Source organism: Silurus meridionalis, chromosome 17 (genome assembly GCF_014805685.1).
Source record: "Silurus meridionalis isolate SWU-2019-XX chromosome 17, ASM1480568v1, whole genome shotgun sequence".
Lineage (NCBI taxonomy): Eukaryota > Metazoa > Chordata > Actinopteri > Siluriformes > Siluridae > Silurus > Silurus meridionalis.
In genome coordinates this window covers 16,802,403-16,823,806 of record NC_060900.1, presented here as the reverse complement: position 1 = coordinate 16,823,806, position 21,404 = coordinate 16,802,403, and the positions used below count along the sequence as shown (strand labels likewise).

The following is a 21,404-nucleotide window of genomic DNA, read 5'->3' as shown; positions in this document are numbered from 1 at the left end:
AGAGCCAAGATTGGTGATCCTTACTTGGGTAAGATGACGTTTCTCGGCTCGATTATTTTAGGAGGACTTCTTATCAACATTGCTGTGTCATCAGACTCTAACGTTCCCTTAGTGTCTCCTAATGAGCTTGAGCTTAAATAATCTTAAATATAAACCATATCAATTGTATGATTATCTGTTCGTACTACTTTGAGTGCATGCTGTACAGCTACTGACAATTAGTCCAATAGACATATTAGCCTATGCAAATAATTTGGTAAGTTGGTAAATGTTGCTAAGAATAAAGACAAAACTTGATAAGCATGTCAGACAATTAAATATCAAGACATGCTTTGCCTGGAATTACAATTTCTAGGACACCAATCTCTGGTTGTGTCAGCAGATATTCAAAAGCTTCCTTATCAACCTTTGTCTTCGAATCATCAAAGACATTAAAATCCATTGTAGGAAGATAACATTTCTTGATAAATGAATTACAAACTGTTGGCAAATTGGAAAAGGCCAGCAAAGCCAAAGGAACAAAAATAGTAATTTTTATACCCCATAAGATACAAACATACACTAATTATTATACTATTAAAAAATGATCTTCAAAGGGAAAAGGTTTAATGATATTAACAATGTTACAGTTTATCTCTTACCACATTCCAAAAACGTTTGATATGTACAAGGTTTTGAAGAAAAAAATGATTTCTTGCTCTCTTTGAACTTCACTCTGACAACGTTGTTGGTTTGCATCCTGAAAAAACCATAAAGACAAAGTTAAACACAAGGCAATAGCATTTACTTGTCGGATGAAGAAAAGAACATGCATTCAGATGGCGATTTATTATCGGAGGAGTTTAGTTATTATAAAAGTGCACATAACAAAAATGCATGCAAATTACAGTGAAACGAAGCACAAACGTTAGCATATGGTGTTCCGCAGCAAGAGCATTTGCTGAGGGGTGTGTCAGCAAAATCAGTGTAAGCTCCCCATGTATATTCTAGCCCCTAACACTAACCCTTGCAGAAATATTTCTGTAAGTCAGTGAACAAAAGCCCAATAACTAGCTTTTGTGTGGAAGGATACATCATTCTGGATTCAGATGTCAATAAAATTACAGAATAGCCCTGGTAAATGTTGAAAAATACCTTACGTTCCCGTGAGAAACAATTAGCGTCCAAATAGGGCTAATGTAAATCAAAATGGCCTCCAGCATACCAATTAAGGCTAACGTTAATTTAACTCTTTGCCGAGTTAAGTACCTCAACTCTAGCTGCTCGGCTCAATAGTTTAGTGAAAATAGTTTAGCAAAAGCGTAGCAAAATGATCTGACCTCAAAACAGAGGCGAATATTATTCTAATAAACACCAAGACTTTAAAAATGTATTTACTTTGCCATCTAACAGAAGCGCACCTTCTCTTCTAATCCCACAAGCAGCAGCGCAGTGACTTACAGTAATGGCGGATAAATTAAACTTGAAGACCAGTTTGGGGAGGAGTCACAGTTACTCTATAATTTTGCTCCCACTCTACCTTTTTTTTAAGGGGAAAAAAATTTACTGGACAAATTAAACATTTTTCCTGTGTATAGTGTATTCGGAAAGCATTCAGGGCCCGTTCACTTTTCTTTTTACAATTTTGTTATGTTGCAGCCAGATACTACAATTGGTTAAATTGGTTTATTTTCTCATTAAGCTACAACAAGCTTTGCACACCTGGACTGGGGGATTTTCTTCCATTCTTTAAAGCAAATCCTCTCAAGCTGGAGCAGGTTGGATGGGACTGTCGGTGGACAGGCACTTTCAGGTTTTTCCAGAGATGTTAAAAAGGGTTCAAGTGAGGTCTCTTGCTGGGGCACTTTAGGACATTCACAGAGTTGTCCCTAAGCCACTCCTATATCCCAGAGATCCCTCATGTCAGTGTTACCTTCTGTCTCTTCCTTTTAGTTATGCTGCCATAGCGAGTCTTGCCAGAGTCCCCAACTGCACAGTGTCTTTAACTTTTATTCAACAATAAGGACACATAATAATACATATCCTTCTCTTCCTGTCACCCCTCTGCTCTCTCTAAGATCTGCCCACTTCGTCCTGGCCTGCTTCTGGATAGTGTTCTCTTCAATTGGAGGCCACTCTGTGCAGCTGGGGATGGCTTCTCATCAACGCACTGGGGATCCATGAAATTACGGCGTAAGAACAGGAACTCTAAGGATTTGGATTTGGACTGTAGTTAATGTCAACAGTCTGCTACACTGACTCAGGATTACAGTTTGCTTCTGATCACCATTACTGCACACCTCAACATCATTTAGCTGTAATAAATGGACATTCGGTGCAACCCGGATCAGGGTGGGTTCCCCTGTTGAGTCTGGTTCCTCTCAAGGTTTCTTCCTTATGCCATCTCGGGGAGTTTTTCCTTGCCACAGCTGCCACAGGCTTGCTCATCAGGGACAAACCTACACTTATAAAGAACATCTTATTCATTTTTATCACCACATTATCCGTGTAAAGCTGCTTTGAGACAATGTTCATTGTTAAAAGTGATATACAAATAAAAATGAATTAATTCAAGTCATGTAGGAAAGTGAACTTTCGGCCCAGACAAATATCATGAGTGCTGCGGTACAGGTTTTTAATTGAGGACATCCCTGTACTTTGCTCCATTCACATTTCCCTCAACCCTGACTAGTTACCAAGTCTCTGCTGCAGAAAGAGACCACCACTTGTGTACTGTAAAAGCTCTACATCCATGAATAGATGAATGAAATTGAAGAAATTCAAAGAAAGGAAGAAATAAATGATTATATCTGATCAGATGTAAATGGCTAAATGTCAAAGTAATTTAATATTTGCAGGAGTCAGCGCATTGAATGAAGCAAAGGTATTAGGCTTCACACCAGGGGAGTGCGCTCATTCAGAAGGCAGCCAATTCTGAGGTGTGTGTTCATTAAGGAGTTTGCACATTTAAGGCCAGGGGTGTACCTCTTGGAGGCATGCTATTTAAGAAAACAAAGGTGTTGAAATGTGTGCAAAGGATTTTTGAGGCTGTTGAGATCTGTATTGTTTGTATTTAATTCTGTAGTTCTCTCCTATTCTATATTCTTATATTATTTAGTTTTAATTAAGTTTAATGTAGCTATTTTTTTAATCATATTTCTTTAAATGTTTTATTTTTTTAAGCTTTCTTGTATAATATGCTATATCATTTGCTGTTTAACCTTTTACTGTTTTAAATGTTTTTAATACTGCTGCTTTTTTATGAAAGGTGCTTAACATCATAATGATGATCATAAAGATGATGAAGATGATGATGATGATGATGATGATGATTAAAATCACTGTTACGGTATCTTTTTTCACACATGGTTCAACATATAGGTTATTAATAATTTTATATTTTTTACATTTTGCTTAATAATATTTTAATTGATACACATATGTGCTTGCATTCATACTTTAATTAATATGGGATTCATGTGTAATATGTGATAGATAGTAAAAATTTTAATATGATGTTTAAAATTATTAAAAAAATAGTACTGCTGGCATCGATCACAATAATACTCGTAAAGATATAAAAAAATACAAAAAAGATAAGAGAAAAGTCTTAAAGAGATTCAAAATAAAAATTTATTTAATTATTCATTTGGCAAAACACTACTGATTTTATAAATAAATTAAACAATTGTGAAAAACATTCACTTGTGCAAACTTAGACTAGACAAAAACAGAATAGAGAAGACAAAAATATTTTAAAATACCTTAACTAAAATAACCTTAAGTAACTTATCATTAATTAACTTTATTATTTGCTCCAGGCAAATATTTCTCAAAATAACATTAAACATTATTACATAGTTTTTATTCTTTCAATAACACTTTCAATTTCTTTAATTAAAAAAAAGAACACATCTGGGATTTGCATTTAAGTTAAGTTTGATGTGCTTTTCTTATCATTAGAAATCTTTAATCTGATGAAATCAGATTCGGTAGTTGGGACAATTCAGGAGTTCATAGACGTATCCAACTCTGTCAACCTGTCGTCTGCTGGTCATTCTCCAGTAGTAAACATCTCGACAGAAGTAATAATGTCCTACAATGAAAAATAAATAGTATAGGTTTGTTCAATCCATTAACTGTCAATATGATTTCTAAAAGCTTTACTTAAACAAATGTAAAAATTTATTGCCAATGTTAAAATACTAAATAAATACTTTTTATATGATTGCCAAGCAAATTGATTTACCATTATAGAGGAACACATCATGAGCATCCATTGGAACACCACCAAAGGTCATGTCAATGTGGCGGGGGTATCCTTTATCTATCTGCTGGGTCTTCAGATCCAGCCTAAGAAAATAAACAAAAACAGTGGAAATTAGATCTACCTCTAAAAATGTATTTAAAAGAGATGCATATCTTTGAATTAAGATCATCACAAAACTTTACACAGATTTATATTCACCTCCAGTATTCCTCCCCACTAAAAAGCAGCACTTTGGCTTTTCCCCTCTGCAATGCTCCTTCAACCTTCTTCAAGCTATCCGGTAAGCCAAGTTTCTCAATTCTTCGTGGTCCCATTGCATCCTGTCCAGTGAACACCCAGAACTGAGTGCCTGAAACAGATGGAAAATCTCAGATACAGGTCTTAAAAATAACAAACTGTATATTACTGCTTCGGGTTGTTGTGTGTTTCATGTTTTACCTGTGAAGAAGTAAACCTTATTAGTAAGGGGATCCTCAAAAGCAGTGTCAAGCTTAGTTGGCAGGTTAGGCCATCTCTCTGAGACCAGGAATGGGCCTTTGCGATCCTCATTGGCACCACTTACGGACTTCCAGTAGTACCTAAGAAACAATAAATAAGTTTATTAAATTTCCTCTGCGATTAATTAATTATTCATTAATTATAAGTAACAAGTATATAAAGTTTCTCAACTGTACTACCAGTACTTACCCATCTTTGAAGAAATGAAGCTCCCCTTGGATCTCTGTGATAAGATCGAATTTGTCCACCGAGCAAGGATCAACTGAGGGTTCCACAGGCGTATACACAGGTGCAGTTGTGGTGGATCTTGAGGATGGAGTAGTCTTAGGTGTTTGCTTAGTGGGTTTGGTTGCTGGGGAAGATGTAGTGGTTGATGGTTTGGGTGGGGTAGGTTTTGGGCCTGTTTTGGGTCCTGAAAGATGCAAAACACAATAGAGTTGTTCAATTTTGTTTATCACAATATTTGTGAGTTAAATACATGATTTAATACATTAAAAAAAATTAAAATAATAGGTAATTAATATAAGATTCATGTTCATCTGCATACCATAGAGATACTGGATGCCATCAATGTCATCCTGATTTAAAGAAAAGTCAGCTATATATTTGTACATTGGGTACATCAAAGCATCCTGAATGTTGGAATGTTCCAGACCAAGGGCATGTCCAAACTCATGGGCTGCTACCAGGAACAGACTGTAACCTGCAAAAAGCGGAAATGTGAGTTAATAGCAATTCTTAAATCCTGAATTTATGTATTAACTATAGTCATTAAGAGCCATATTACTAGGTACACTGGTATGAAAATGCTAAAAGCTAAGATAATTACCCTTATCTGGGCAAAAGCCCCATTTATTGTCCTTGTCATAGCTGCTGGTTGTGGCACACCACAGTTTTCCATCACTGCGGCCTTCACTTGTGCAGGAACTGTAGGTTTTTCCCAGGAAGGTGAAAGGAAAGTGACATGGGTCCCCCTCAGAGTTTCCACCAATCACAGCAGTATCTGTTGGCCCAAATAAATATATAGACATTTAATTTGCTGTAATTGATGTCATTAAGTAATTCTGACACCAAATATATCTATTTTCTATGCCAAATGGTTCATTACAGGCTCTTACCTCTGTTAGGACAGAACCCATATTTCTTGTCCTGGTCAAAGCTGGCCGTAGTGGCGCACCAACGATACTCATCATTACGTCCGTCAGTGGTACAGCTAGTGTATGTTTTCCCCTCAAATACAAATGGAAAGACACAAGCTGCACCATCACTATTCCCATCATACGTGAACAGAACTGTGAAGAAAGAAAGAAAAGCTGTTATTTATTATCTTATACACTGAAATAATGTTCAGGTCTTGCATAGATGATGGATAAGATGGAGAACTTACGCTCGCTAGGGCAGAAACCATATTTTTTATCTTTGCCATAATCAGCAGTCGTTGCGCACCATGGCAGGCCATCATCACGACCTTCAGAGGTGCAAGTGGAATACGACTTCCCCTCAAACTGGAAAGGGAAATGACACATGGCGCCATCTGCATTGCCATAATAGGTCTTGATCGCTGGAGGAAAAAACACACACATTCATGATTCCATTAAAACTTTGAAAGTAAGTAGGATTTGCCCATGAGTTTGCTCGAGTATGCTCAGTTAGCAAATAAACTGTCCTCTAGAGGGAGTAATTGTTCTATTTTTCTATTTGTTCTATTTTGCAACATCACACGATAAATACTTTATGTTAAGGTAAATATTTGTATTAAATCCAGAAAATATTTTGATAAAAGACTCTTACCTGGTCCACTGCCAAGGGTCCAGTATTCATCATCATCAAAGTGAGCATCTCCCTGTATCCCTTCACCAGGGGGATAGGCATGTGCCAGCAGACCATCTTTCCCATCAAATGGGTAGGGATCTCCATGATCTAAAAAATTATATAGGTTGTTTCAATGATTTCATTTTTTTTTACGCCTTTGTGCTGCAAAATTGTATGATCTTATGATTAAAACTCACTCTTTTTCCCAAATGAGATCATAATGTCAGCAGTGCCATCATAGAGACGTGTGAAAGTTAGAGGTGTGACATCACTCCACACATTAAAGGCTCGGGCAAAGGCATCGTCAATAATAGACGCGTCTAAGTCTGGTGAGTAGTTCAGAATCCTATAGAAAATATTATTAGAAATTGTAATTAGTATTTTACTTATTTTCACATAATTCTCTAACGGTAGCGGTCCCTCACATCGATTAGAGCTTACATATTTCATAGTTACCTGTATGTAACGTCATTGTGATCCCACTTCAGGTCTCCTTCAAATGTCTGGTAGTTGCGGACGTCCGGAACACCACAGCGTGGCTTCTTCATGGCCTCCATTGTGGATTGATCCAGATGGCCAGTCTCTTTTAGACCCAACTGATTCTGCAGCCTCTTCAGAGCTTTGGAAGTAGACACTGATCCCTGGTGTCCACTCTTATCCAGTATCTCCATATACCCAAATCGCTTCAGGTAGCTCTGGAGACAAACAAAACAGAACAAGGCAATCAGTCAAGTCACTTAAATACATGTGTAATTTTTTCGAACAATATTTTTTTTTACACTTGTATGAATCTGCATAAAAAGTAGGAAGAAAATAAAAACTCACCTGAGCCAAATCTGTGTCTGTCATGTTTTTGAGTACATCTCCAGGGAAGACCACAAACTTGGGTTTAATTGGGTGGCACCATGCACTTAAAGTGCAGGTGCCAAGAACCATAAATGCTAAAATACCTATTCTCATGGTGAGAGCTTTCAGCCACTGATTTGCAAAATAGAGCACAGCTGTCTGAAAGTTTCTCAAAGTCTCTGTAGCTGTTGAGTCTTCTTTAGTCTTCCTTCTGGCTTAAAGGTCTAAAACCAGTATTTATAGTCCTGATGAGACGAGAGATTACTCAACCTCATCCTCTTGATGACGATCACTTCATCCTCTCCACACCCACAACAGTGTTTTTTTTCTCCCTCTCTCTCTCTCTCTCTCTCTCTCTCTCTCTCTCTCTCTCTCTCTCTCTCTCTCTCTCTCTCTGTAATTTTTTTCTTTTATTTTCTTCTCTACTGCACCTTCCAAGTAGGGGAATTCCACAAAATAAAATTTACTATATATATTTCTTTTTTTAACTGATTATTTTTGTAATTACAATTACTCCTGAACAATTTTCTATAAAAAAATATTTAATAAACAATAACCAATAATCTGTTATATTCTAGTAACATTGATATTATTATAATACATTTAATTTCAGTTATTTTCAAAGTTATTTTTCAGTTTTTCAGTTATTTAAAAAAAAATGATTGAGAATGAACCTTGGTGTTAAAAATAAATTTGCATAACAAACATTTTTTTTAACTTTTCTTAAAAAAAAACATTGTAGTCACCACAAAGACAAAGACTGTTTTATTCATCTTGTTTTACTGGTATGTAATATTTTGTAAATTTTAAATGTATTTTTTTCTCAAATGCAAATAAAGAGCACATTTCAAAGGGAATGTGAAATGATCAAATATTATCTTAATATATAATTAAATAATTCCTTTGTTTGTTTGTGCTTTTTAAAAGTTCATTAGATGTTTAGAGTTCATACGTTTTATTAGATACTATTTATTATATATATTGTCTTCTCACAGACACCATGCAATTATACTTTTTGTTGTACTTTACATATTCTTTTTCTAAAATTTGGTGCATGTTGAAATGTAGAACCTAAAGAATTTCAGAAGAATACAAATAATTTCAATGTTAATTATATCAGATTTGGCAATAATCCGGTAAGATCATATTGATGTCATTTAACCACAGGGTTATGCATCACCACCGCTCATTACATCATTATCCATTTGCAGAACATTTGGATGTTTGATGTGTATACATGTTTATTTCATTAATATAGTTTAAGTGTGTATAAATATGCATGCATAAAATATAGAATCAAATATGTATTGAAGGATTACAGTATAAGGTAAACAATAAATAATAGGTCAGACCGTTTCTACCTCTCTGGAATATAAATACTGGTGTGTATGAATACTCTATGTTTGATTTCTATTTTTAGTGCAAATTTGATTTGATCTTGTATTTTTATTTTTTTTGCTTTCTCTGTTTTATTTGCATTCTGTATATTAAAATTTGTATTTATTCCATTTAATGTCAAAAAACACTTCATTGCATTTAGCACATATGTGACAAATACAATTTTAATTGCACCTCCATGTCTAAGCCTTGTGTTTCTATTGTTTTGTCATTGTAATTTTTTAATTCTCTTCCTGTCTATAAGTAATGTACATTACACATTACATTACTGATTTTACTCAACATACATACATAATGGAGTTTACTGGGCATTTTACCCTATTTTTTTTTTACCTTTTTTTAACATCTAACAGCTATGCTTACATAGTATGAATAAGTGTGTATGTGTGTGCATGGTTAAAAATGATGGCCTGTCAACCAGTGTTCCTGGAATACTCCTGGATTTTCCTGCACACTGAACAGGAAAGGTGGTTAGTAAAGATGAATGAATTAAAATATTGGTGTTGATAAACTGTTTCAAACGTCTACATTACAAACAACAATTACTAAGAAAAGTTGGTAAGAACAGACCATTTTACTACAATACCCCAAAATTAACCGACTATTTATATATAATAATCAATAAATCAAATTTCCTTTGGCTTTCACATCATGATATTACAGTTTTTCTCAGCTGCTTTGGAGCATTTCTTAAATCATCCTTGATATTTGCAAACCAGAAAGTGCATTCTTAAAACAATTTGTACATACAGCACAAAACATTGAATTTTTCTTTTATGGAAATTCGACATTTCTCACAAAAGTCTATACTTTTCTCAAAATCCTTAGTTCATCTCTCAATGTTAAGTATTTGTGCCAGTAAAGATCTTATTCCCATCAGAATTTAAAATCCTTTTGTCATTGTTCACAAACAAAATCATTAAAATGTTTAGTCATGTTGTCAGTATGATAGTGCACAGTTTCAGGATTTCTTCATAAACTATGGTTTGGATCACAGTGACTAAAAATTGCACTTCATTTTACTTCCTTCAGTACGGCACAAATTCATTTATTTGATTGCATATTTGATTTATATTAATTGCAAGAGACCGGACAGAATTCACACTTTTACTGTACTATACACGTGTTCATTTGTTTCTTAGTTGTTCATCGATTTTTTGCTCTGTCTATATACACTCTCTTATTGAAGGTTCACAAGATTCACCTTTGGCCTGTTTTAGAGAACTAGTTGATTATTGGTTGATCTGATGCCATACACTTTCTGTGATTATTGACATTTAAGATTCATCAGCACAATTTATCAATTATCAGTATCAAGTCACATTTAAAAAAAAGTTTAATAGAAATTTTAGATGACAGAAGATGACAACTGGTTTAACCATTTTGCATTCAATGACTTATGCAATGAACTGATGCTGTAATGTTTTGGGAGCTAATACTATTCAGGTAAAACCAGTATAATACATTTTGATCAACATGACATAAACAACTGATAATGTAGGACACAGCAGACAATTGTACACAATCGATTAAATGAATGTACAAAAGCATTCGCAAATTGATGATTAAATGATGAGGTTGAACAAGTAGTTTTGAGAATTTCATTTCAGATCTGTAAAATGCTTTAAAGCAACTGAAAGAAAACAACTGTAAACTTATATCATGCCTTTATTAATAATAGTAATAATAATAATAATAATAATAATAATAATAATAATAATAATAATAATGTGTCTAACCCAGAAGCATTGGACTAAAGGTGAAATCAACAAAGCTGACTATATTCAATGTGAGGTAAGTCTGTTTATAATGGATGTGTTCAGGGAACAGGAGGGAGTGACATAATAAAGCAGGATGTTGACTAAGATCCTGCTGCCACAATAAAACATTATGCTAGAAAAACTTTCCTCAATGTGGACACATCTATCCACATCAACCGGATCTTCTGATTACTTCAATCTTTCTAAATAGCCATGCTGCATGCATCAGTATGAAACAGTCTGGTTTAATTTGGAATAGGGCTTGTATTTAAGAGAAGTAGTATGTCAATAACACCATGAAACATTTCCAAATATATTGTGTACCTGATTCTTTTGGAGGGGGTTTCATTCTCTGCAAAAAGCCAGCTGCATTGAGTTATGCGCCCTTTCTTCTATTATAACATACAGAATAAAATGCTACGGTAACTACCTAAGCAGACGCAGAACCAGACAGACAGAAACTCAGATGTACACTCATGTGCAAGTCTAGAATGTAAAAGGTTGTGATTTGGTGTTAACAGCATAGTCATAGCACTATATTGTAACTTAGAGTCAAATTAATATTCATGTTTCAAATAACACATCTTGAAATGGTGTGTGCCACAACGTGTGTGTGTGTGTGTGTGTGCATGCATGCGTGTGTGCATGTGTGTGTGTGTGTGTGTGTGTGTGTGTGTGTGTGTGTGTATTTATATTCAACTATACAAAAAAACATCATGTCTTTGAAGTGGAAACTAAATTCCTCAACAGAAACATCCATATAAAATGCTTTTAGCACAAAACTCATTTAAAGTAACAACACATAGATGTGAATATAATGATTGCAACACACCCCTTCATGTGCCACCTTCACAGACACTGAAAAGGATTATAAATCACTGGGTTATCACTCATAAAGCTTAGATCATGGTTTACACTGACTTTCTTGGCATTCTTATTGTAGTAAGAATACTAGGCCAGATAATAACTCATGTATGTTTATAAACAAAGCCCTTTCATATTACATAAGAAATACTTGATATAATGTCTTTACTATGGTAACATAGTCATAGTGTGCATTTAGCTATTTGACACCATTTAACACAGCTTAATATATATATTTCGTTCTAATTTTTAACTTAGACATTTCCAAATCCCTCAAAAAACAAAGACATCTGCCACTGCTTAAGCTTGGCGTCAAATGTCTTAATGAACTTCTTTTCTGCGGCTGTAATGGATGGCACCATGGTTTTGTTTTTCTGCTTCAAATCCAAAAAGCCTGGCTCTGCTGTAAACAAATTCTATCACATCTTAGTTAACAAAAATATTCACCCCCTCATTTGGCAGCAGCAGTGTACATCTCTCATGTTAACATGCAAAAAATACTAGACTAGGGCAGGGTATTGTTTAACCACATTTTACATGCACATTTCAAGAACATTGTGGTTTAGCTGCTGTCTACTTACATAAAAATTCCAGGTTGGTTCATTGGATTTATGCTTGCTATGATACTATGAGACAAAGGTTGAGCAATACATTTAATTTTAGAGTTTTAATCCTGAGAAAGTGAGAGGTGAGAGGAAAATAGACTAGCTGCAGCTACATTTGTTTTAAAAAACACAATTTAATGCATTAAATATTGTGCTTTAAAAACTCCAGGCAGAGAGACAAAGCAATAAAAGAACCACAGTAGCAGAATATGCCCTTCCCTTCTTATTTAGCCCACTCAGATTCGGAATGTATACACACACACACACACACACACACACACACACACACACACACACACACACACACACACACACACACACACACACACACACAGAGAGAGACACACATTCACTTGGGGTAAACTTGCAAGTAAGCACCCGGTAGGAAAAAAAAAAGTACTCCCATTAGACTCTATATTATTTTTGGCACGTCAGGTTTTATAAAAAATATTTGATAGCTGTGTAAATAGCTACAGATGCAAAAGTCGTTTTCTATAAAATGTCATAATGATATTAAAGGGACATTAAATCTATACTTTTGTTTTAAATAGTTTAGTCGCTTTCTATGTACAGTATGCCTTGAATTAAAATAGGAGAATAGACTTATAGGGTTTAATTTTTTTATAAATATTTATTATATTTAAATGTATATCCCTTCTCCTATTGGTACATTTTCTGATACAATTGATGCAAAAAATGTTTGAAACCTTTTTTACCAAACAAAATCAGTGATTATTCTGACTGTTCCTATGACTTGTGTATATGTGACATATGTGTAGCGTCAAATGTGTTTTAGGGGATTTCTTTAACCAAAACTGAATGTAACCACATATGACAAACCAGGTTCAAAACTAGGCTTTTCCCTGACTTTGGCTTATGACAAGTGGCCAGAAATGCACATCCACAGCTTTTTCTTAGCAGCAGTCTCATATGTGTGGTTGTCATAAATAGGCTGGTTAAAAAAAATCTGACCACTTTGTAGCAAGTTGCTGAATATAAGACCACAAGCTTCTAATGAACTGCCGTTACAGTGAGGGGCGGCATACCCTTATAGCAGCCACTACCTGGAAGCTAAACATGATGTCTTTCAAAGAAAGCATAAAAGTGTGTAAAGTTATTACATTACTTACATTTACATTTACATTTATGGCATTTGGCAGATACCTTTAAAATAAAGCACCTATGTGCTAATTTCTTTGAAATTGCTAGCACTAAAAACATTCTGATCATTAGGACACAGGCTAATTTTATTTTTAAAGTCCCCCAAAAGTTTGCCTTTGACCATATATTATTTTTACGTACATGTAAAATCACCTTTTCACCTTTTATCATAGCCAAAGAAAATATTCCACAAGCTCTCAATTCAGAAAGAGATGGACTGTTGTCACAAAGCCATGTATAGTAGCAGAGCCATAATCATTGCATGTTTCAAAAATTATCCTGAAAAGCATGCTTTGAAGATGATAGATGAAAGCAAGGTCTCAAAATAAACTATTAGACATAGCGAGAACTGGAAGTACTGTAGGAAAGAAGTGCCTCATCAGAACATCCAACAAATGCAACTTTGCCAAGTGTCATTAGATCTTAAAATAGTTATATGGTCAAAGTTGTACTTGGACATGCACACTATCAACATGTTTTTAACAAATCATACTTAACTGCATATAAAGAAAAACTCCCTTCTGAGGTCTGAGGTTTTTGCAGCTAGTAGAATTGAATGCATGTACTTAAATGTTCAAAAGTGTTTTTTTTTTTTATCCATCCTTAAGAAGTGATGTGAGATGGTTTACAACGATGTTGAATTTTCTCATGAATCATTTACAGTAATTTTTAAAACGAAAGAAATTTCTCTAGGCATTTGATACTTTGGAAACTTTGGGGAATGGGCCTTTCTGCCACTACTTGTACCTTGGCATCGTCAATAAGATTGAGTGAAATGGAATTTGGGTTAATTTAAATGTCTCCACTTCAGGCAATCACAAAGTTTCCAAGCATGTCCCTGGACAGAGCATTAATGAATGCCTGAGAGTCCTGGGGTGCTGAGTAATCCATGTGGCATTAACAGGTATTAACAGTAAAGTGGGGTCATACTGGATGTTGTTTTCCATTCATCATCAGCTTTGATGCACCAATGTTTTGATGAAGATACTTGCTGCTTAGCTGTTTTAGATTGAAGGGCAGAAGAGGTTGTGAGTACAAATATTTGTTTTAGTCACTTGGTCCAAGTAACAGTAAAATATTCAAGAAAAGGATTGTAAATAAATTGGGTTTTTTAGTGATTGACATATTCTTAATATTAGCAACTGTGTTAATATTGTGTTGAGTGTTGCAAAAGTTAAGGAAGTATTTCAATCTGTAACAGAAATTTCAAATGATTTTGAGTGAAATACTGTGATACCATGCATGGACACCACATTAGAATGTGGTTGTTTAACAACTGATAAGTTGTTCTAGGTTGGACTGGATTTATGGATAAATTAAACGTGATAAATGAAAAATGTTCCTGAAAAACAAAAAGATCTACCGAAAAATTAATTAACATGAGGGAGGTAAGTAGTCAGGTAATCAATAATACAGAAAGTCTGGCTTATTTAAAGGACTAATCTGATTGCAGTTAAATATTTTAGTAATTTGGTCACATGCTCAACTAGAACTCATGAGGTAGTCTTGTGGGCTTATGATCATGGGACATTTTCATTTTACAATTTTCTACAACACAGAATTAGCAGCACAGTTCTATACAAAATATAATAAAATATTTTAATATGAGCAAGGTAAAAAAAAGTTGCAAGATAAAGTCATTGTGTGCATTACATTTTTATAAAAAAACCCTACGACTTAAAATTTAATACTACAGTTTACATACCGCTACCTCAATTTCAGGGTGCTTTGAAAGTTAGTGTATTTCTTTGAACACTTAAACTGTTGCTTATGTTCAGTAATTCACTATAGTTTTGGTAGCACTCTCGTGTCTTGGTCAATTCTGGAATTTCAGTAGGTATATAAAAATGCATAATAAAGTGAAAATGATCCTTTCATATATTTACTTAAATTTTATAATATAAAATAAATAAATTCTTAGCTAGTTATCGCTGATATGTCCTGGTTTTTCATACACCTGCCCATCATTTCATGGAGTTCAGAATTGGCTTTTGGCTGTTGCCCTGAATTCTTATAATGTTTTATCCTGCTCCTTTTTATAAATAGCTCTTAATTCACTCCAGTTTGCCCACTATCAAAAAAACATTCCTCTATTTCCTGAAGCATTAAGGGATTTCTGTAGTGATCTCTCCTTGGCTTTTTTATGTTTATAGGCCTTACCGTCGCAAGTGATATGGATGCTTAGAAATGCTTAGATTAGAAAATGACTCATAAATACATAACATTCAAACCAAAATAAATCAGTTTGTCTGATGACCTTGGGAGAAATTAGTCAAAGCACTTGAGCTGATCGTGCACAGATGACTATGTAGTATGACTTGAGGGAAGTTCTGCAAAATATTTTCATTTTGCACATGTCTATATGTTTGTGTGTGCATGTGTGTATGTGTAAATAGCAGCACTTCCTCTCCCTCAAAAGCTATGAAAGAGAACATAGTTAATGCTCCCTGTGACATATACCTTCTATCCACTGAAGACCTTCTTAAGCTCAGGTTTCCTTTAGCTATAGTAGGTACAGGAGTATTGCACTAATTAAGACAGAATTTATTAAATTAAAAGTTTAGATTAAACTGAAGATTCTGCAAAAAATATTAACCTACATTATATAACAAAAAGTTTGTGGACACCTGTCCATATAAGCACCTTCCTTAAACGTTTGTATAAGATGTCTTTGTATGCAAAAATGGGCAGTATTTATGATACATGTATTTCAAATACGTATTTAAAATATTTAATAGGATTTTGTAAATTGTCCAAGGGTTGATGAAAATAGTGTCATATTTTGTATCAAAATACTTTAGTTTCCTGTATTTTTGTAGGTTTAAAATACTATAAAATACTTTGTAATAAGTCTACATGATGACATCATAAAAATGCAGCCTCTGAATGGTGCCTACTCAGACTTGAGATCAGAACAGAAAATGTATCCATAAGGAAGAAGGTGGCGAAGGTAAGAAATGTGCAGGCTGCCAGCTTTCAAATAGGTGTCCAATGATGGATAAATAAATATTACATTGCTAAATATTGTTCCTTAATTGAAGTAACTGCTAAAGTCGGATCATGTTTTTGCATACCACTGCATGTATGACTGCCTGACACAAATATATTATTATATTTATGATGAACAATCAAATGATTAATTAGTTAGAAACTAGTTGCTATGAATACAAGTGCCATCAGTTGTTTTCTTATGAATGACTTGTTTGTCATTGAATCAGTGTTGCTGATGCAAAGTAGCCCTTCGTTACCAAACACCAAGTAACTAAATAAGACTACATTTATCAGTCATTCGCAAACTGTTAAACATTAAACTGTTGGTTACTTTAAAACTAACCTTCATCTGGGAGATCACAGGGGTATGTATGTGAATATTTAATCTGTTAACTAGTTGCATATGTCAGATTTATTGTATGACTCAGAGTGATGCTTTTGAGAAAAGCTGTTGCTATCAAACATTGTGTACTTAATTAACTGAGTCAGTGTAATAGTAAAGTATAGACCAATAGGCCAATTTATGGACGGTTTGCAAAGAAATTTCATTCTCCATTGTAAAAAGTATTACAAGTATTAAAAGTAGTTTATTTTGATACATGGTGTGGCCAATGTATTTTGTAGTTTATTTTGATACACTTAAAGTTAAGGTATTTGGTATTTTATTTAAAAATACATTTTGATGTATCTTTGCCCAAAAATGTTCCAGCATGAAAACGTCTCTGTGCATAAAGCAAGCTCTATGAAGACATGATGTACCAAGGTTTATTTGGCAGATTTTGAATGACTTGCACAGAGCCTTGGCCTCAACACCATGAACACCTTTAGTATGACCTGGAGAGCTGACTGCACCCCAGGATTCCTCCGGCAACATCAGTGCCGGAATAAAGCTCTCGTTATGCTTTCTTGGCTAAATAAACACAAATCCCCAGAGCTATACTCCAAAATATAGTTTAAAAAAGTCTTCCCAAAAGAATGGAAATTATTATAAGAAGACAGGGGGATTACATCTGGAATGGGATGTTTAACAAGCACATATATGTAATAGGCAGATGTCCACATACTTTTGCCAATATTATATTTTTTTTTTTTTGGATGAAGGTAAATCATGGCAACTGCATACAGTATCTTCATACTGCAATGTTTTGCCATAAGTAAACCCAAGCCTAAGTAAATAAGTTATCCATATTCCCACAGAAATGATGAATAATAAAGTAGCGGTTTCCTGTGCAAAGGCATGAGGGAAACAACTATGAAACACACAAGCCAGTTTCTGCAATTCAGCATAAACAGGATTCTAGAGAAACAAAGAGTACACTGCTGACTTTTTTACATGATTCATTCTAGATGCTTTTGCTTGGAAGCTGACGATAGTATTAGAACATGCAAACCTTATGTGTATCAAGGAAATTCATCTTCTAGCTTATAGGATGACAGATGTTAGACTACTGATTGTAAGGTTGTGAGTTTATGCCACTGCCATTGTGAACCCTTTAGCAAGCCCTTAAATGTTGCATACGAAAGAAAATTGTACATTTCTCTGGATAAAGGGCGTCTGTCAAATGTAATTCATGTGGTGTAGTTTATAATTGTGCATTTTGCCAGTGCCTTTCTCTTTGTTTTGAAGAGAACTTTAAAAATAAACTAACGGAGGACCTTTAAAACATGTAATTAAATGTACAATTAAACAAACATTTATAAACATACAAATACCAAGTCAGTCCCAAACACTGCTGTAACTACTGTTGGTTTTGATTATTCAGGATATAATAACTGCTGATCTAACATGCAACCCACACAAGTTACACCTTTATATTGTATTTGGCTGATTGTAATTTTATTTCATCAGAAATAAACACATTTGTATTCCATATTGAGTACTGCTCTGTTTACACATTTCTGGCTTTTGCAGTGACTGATGCAAATATTGGCAGTTTTTAAACATTTATTTCATTTTTGGAATCAACAAATAACTTACAAATGATGTAGGAAACAATAAGATTTGTTTATTAATACCAGTATACTCAATGTGCTAGAGTATAAACAAATACAATCTACAGATTCATTAACATAAGTAAACAGACCCAAATAGATTCCCACAGTTTAGTTTTATTTATTCACTTGTTTATGTAATATATGTTGTGAAAATTCTTTCAAAACAAAAAAAGAACTTCCTGTTATGAAAGTATACTGTAATCTGTGTTGGCAGGACTTAAATGCAACCCTGATTTTACAACTTTTCTGAAATACACTCACACTTTACTATACATGTTGTAAGAGGAGTGTGTGACTAATAGGCCATGTAGTAATCCAGGTTGTTTTGAAATAGCATGCAGTCTGCAATGCATGTGTAAACATCACATCTACGTCAAACGTAAATCTCATACAAAGGACTTGCAGATGGCGTTTTTTTTTACCTCAGGCATTAAAGCCTTCAAAGTGATGACAGGGAAGGTATTGGTTTCTGCTGGTTTTTACTGCTCTGGAGGGATTAATTATCAGCTAAATTTAAATGTGACTCATATAATTGTAGGAAGTGCATGATAAATGACACACACTTACTTATACCTTGTGTCTTAAGTATAAAAAAAAAAATACTACCAGAAATCTAACATATTTTTGCATACTATGCTGTATGCAAACTCTTTCATGCAGTATTATTACAAAGAGCAAATGCATCAGTGCTTGTAATCCCACTGACCACAAATGATCTCACCAACATCTAGCTCTCCAAATCTCCCCTCACAATATGCACACATTGCATAGTGTAGAAAACCGCTGCTTAGGAAGGGGAAATTGGAAAAGAGGGAAATTCCTGTAGCATCCAGACAGAAGTGAGTCAAGGGCAGAAATGATTTCAGTCAGACCACACACAAGCCTAGACTTGATGAAGTGAGCAACCAGCATTGTGTGTGTGTGTGTGTGTGTGTGTGTGTGTGTGTGTGTGTGTGTGTGTGTGTGTGCAAATTTTGTAGCCCCTTCTTCATCAACAAATATTGGAATGCAACACAAAATATATTTAACAGTTTCCTTTTGAGCACTTGATTAGCTCAGCAGGGACGTTCACAGGTTTTCAGCATTTCTAGTTAAAGGGTTACATGAATTTTCTGTTTCCCATTCAGATGATTCAAACCACCTGCATGTAGTTCAGACATCTGAGGTTGGCATATTTTTTTTGGCTAGAAGCATTTTAAGATGAATCATGAGTTTTTAAAAGCATTTAGCCCACCACATTCACCCAGCAACACTTGCATTCAAGCCTGAAATAAATCTAGGAATTGCAAATACCTGAAAAAACATAGTATAGCATTTTTTTTGCTGTCAATTGTATTTTTATGTATTTAGAAGCAAGAGACAATGAATTAAATAAGACTAGTATAACGATAAATAAAGCAGAAGATGGCATGTACTGAAATATCTAACAGGAGTGCAGTAATGTATATTATTACTACATTATTTCATAGTACTAATTTTAATCATCATATTATTGACTGCAAAATTGGTTTATTTAAACAATATGGATTCCACCCCCTTTATTTAAAATAAATATAGCACTTGATCCAGCACATAATAATACAGATGTAGAAAGATATACATTATTGTATTTCACCTTTTTCCCCCCTCTGTTTTTAATTAGGAAAATTGAAAACTGATATAAGTAATGTCTCTGATTAAGATGGTGTCTCCATACAAACAATCAAATATTTATTGAACTAAATATGCTATGAATTACCTAATAGTTTTATATTTAATGTTTTTTTTTAAGCAAATAATACCAGCCAGATTATCCTGTTGATTGTGACTACAGCTGTGCGTGAGACGTAAACATTCCAAAAGCTAAATGGCAGCCTCTGTTTCCCCCCTGTGATAAACATCATTCACCTCTGTGTTTGGATGTTCAGTTTCAGTGCTTGTGGTTTTACACTTCCACCCCCTAATTTTGTGGAGTAAATTTCTTGGCATCATGACATTCCTTGCTAGCATACGTGTCATTGACAAAAACAAGGATTTTCATTAATGCGTCATGTTGGTGTAATAGGGGAGGAGAATACATGCTATACTATAGAAAAATATGAAAAAGGCCAAAGGCTATAAGCAGGTTTAAACTTGGTGAAACATATACATATTACAGGTTTAACAACCCAGTGTCTCCTTCTTTAAAGTTAGTCAGATTTTTTGTTTATGATACTAGAATTTTCAATAGACTGTTGGATACAAAATTTCTGCTTAGTTTTCCAAAACGGGTATGCTTGTTTAAAAAATATATTTTGAAGACTATTTTATTATCGAATGGAAAGAAGTTTGAGTATCAGACTAATGGTAGTTAGTAGTAAGTAACAAGTACTAAATAGTAAATTACAGTTAAGGCCCTAACTGTATTGATGTAAAAGGAAGAGAGAAGTGTTCAAATTGATCAAAAACAGTTGGCACAGGGTCATGTTTAACACCGTAAAGCGCCCCGTCTTCTGTTAACAACAGTTCATATATGTCTGGGAATGAAGGAGCCTAGCTGCTAGAGTTTTGTGACAGCAATGTTGTCATATTGTTGTCTGATACAGGATACATGACTAAACAGTCCTGGGTCTTATTTGTCATATTTATTTTTTCATGATGCATCAAATGTTTTCAAATGGTGAAAGGTCTGGACTGCAAGCAGACCAATACAGCACTTTATTTTTAATGAGCTTTGGCCCAGAGAAGAGAGAAGCGTTTCTGGCTTCTTCTTTGCACGATAGAGCTTTAACCTGCATTTTTGGATGAAAAGGAGAACTGTGTTCACAGATAATTATTTATGAGGGTGTTTCTGAGCCCATGTAGTTATTTCCATTGAAGAATCATATCTGCATTTACTGCGGTGTCACCTGATGGCTTGAAGATCATGAGAATCCAGCATTGATATTCGCCCTTGTCCCTTGTTCACAGAGATTTCTCTAGATTCGCTAAATCTTTTGATAATATTATTTAGTGTAGATGATTATTTATTCCAGGTCTTTACAATTCTATGTTAAGGAACATTATTCTGAGTGTTCCACAATAGCAGACACACAAGTTGGTAAACTCTGCCAATCTCAATGTCTTTTGCTTTTTTTTATACCCAGTCACGTTACTGAGCTATTGCTTTCTTTTTAACATTTTCCTGCAGCTGTGGAGGTGGGAAGTAACAAAGTACAAATACTCAGTACTTTACTTTACTATTTATTTTTCACACAACTTTTTACT

General features: G+C 34.4%; 1 protein-coding gene across 1 annotated transcript; it reads right to left on the bottom strand.

Moving 5' to 3' along the window:
- Positions 1-3,917: 3,917 nt before the first annotated feature.
- Positions 3,918-7,630, bottom strand: LOC124400510 (matrix metalloproteinase-9-like). The gene is made up of 13 exons (XM_046872400.1): positions 7,385-7,630; positions 7,016-7,254; positions 6,757-6,905; positions 6,539-6,667; positions 6,135-6,308; positions 5,866-6,039; positions 5,577-5,750; positions 5,295-5,450; positions 4,937-5,159; positions 4,688-4,827; positions 4,448-4,598; positions 4,229-4,332; positions 3,918-4,075 (listed from the first exon to the last, which is right to left on the bottom strand). Exons 1-13 carry the CDS (start codon positions 7,517-7,519, stop codon positions 3,963-3,965), a joined length of 2,061 nt encoding a protein of 686 aa, XP_046728356.1. The 5' UTR covers positions 7,520-7,630; the 3' UTR covers positions 3,918-3,962.
- Positions 7,631-21,404: the final 13,774 nt, after the last annotated feature.

Excerpts from the sequence above, each read along its gene's own strand:
- LOC124400510 (XM_046872400.1), bottom strand. The coding sequence starts at position 7,519 with ATGAGAATAGGTATTTTAGCATTTATGGTTCTTGGCACCTGCACTTTA. Across the intron at positions 6,309-6,538 it reads GACCCTTGGCAGTGGACCAG|CGATCAAGACCTATTATGGC; the intron begins GTAAGAGTCTTT and ends TTTTTCCTCCAG. Across the intron at positions 4,599-4,687 it reads TAAGGTTTACTTCTTCACAG|GCACTCAGTTCTGGGTGTTC; the intron begins GTAAAACATGAA and ends CATCTGTTTCAG.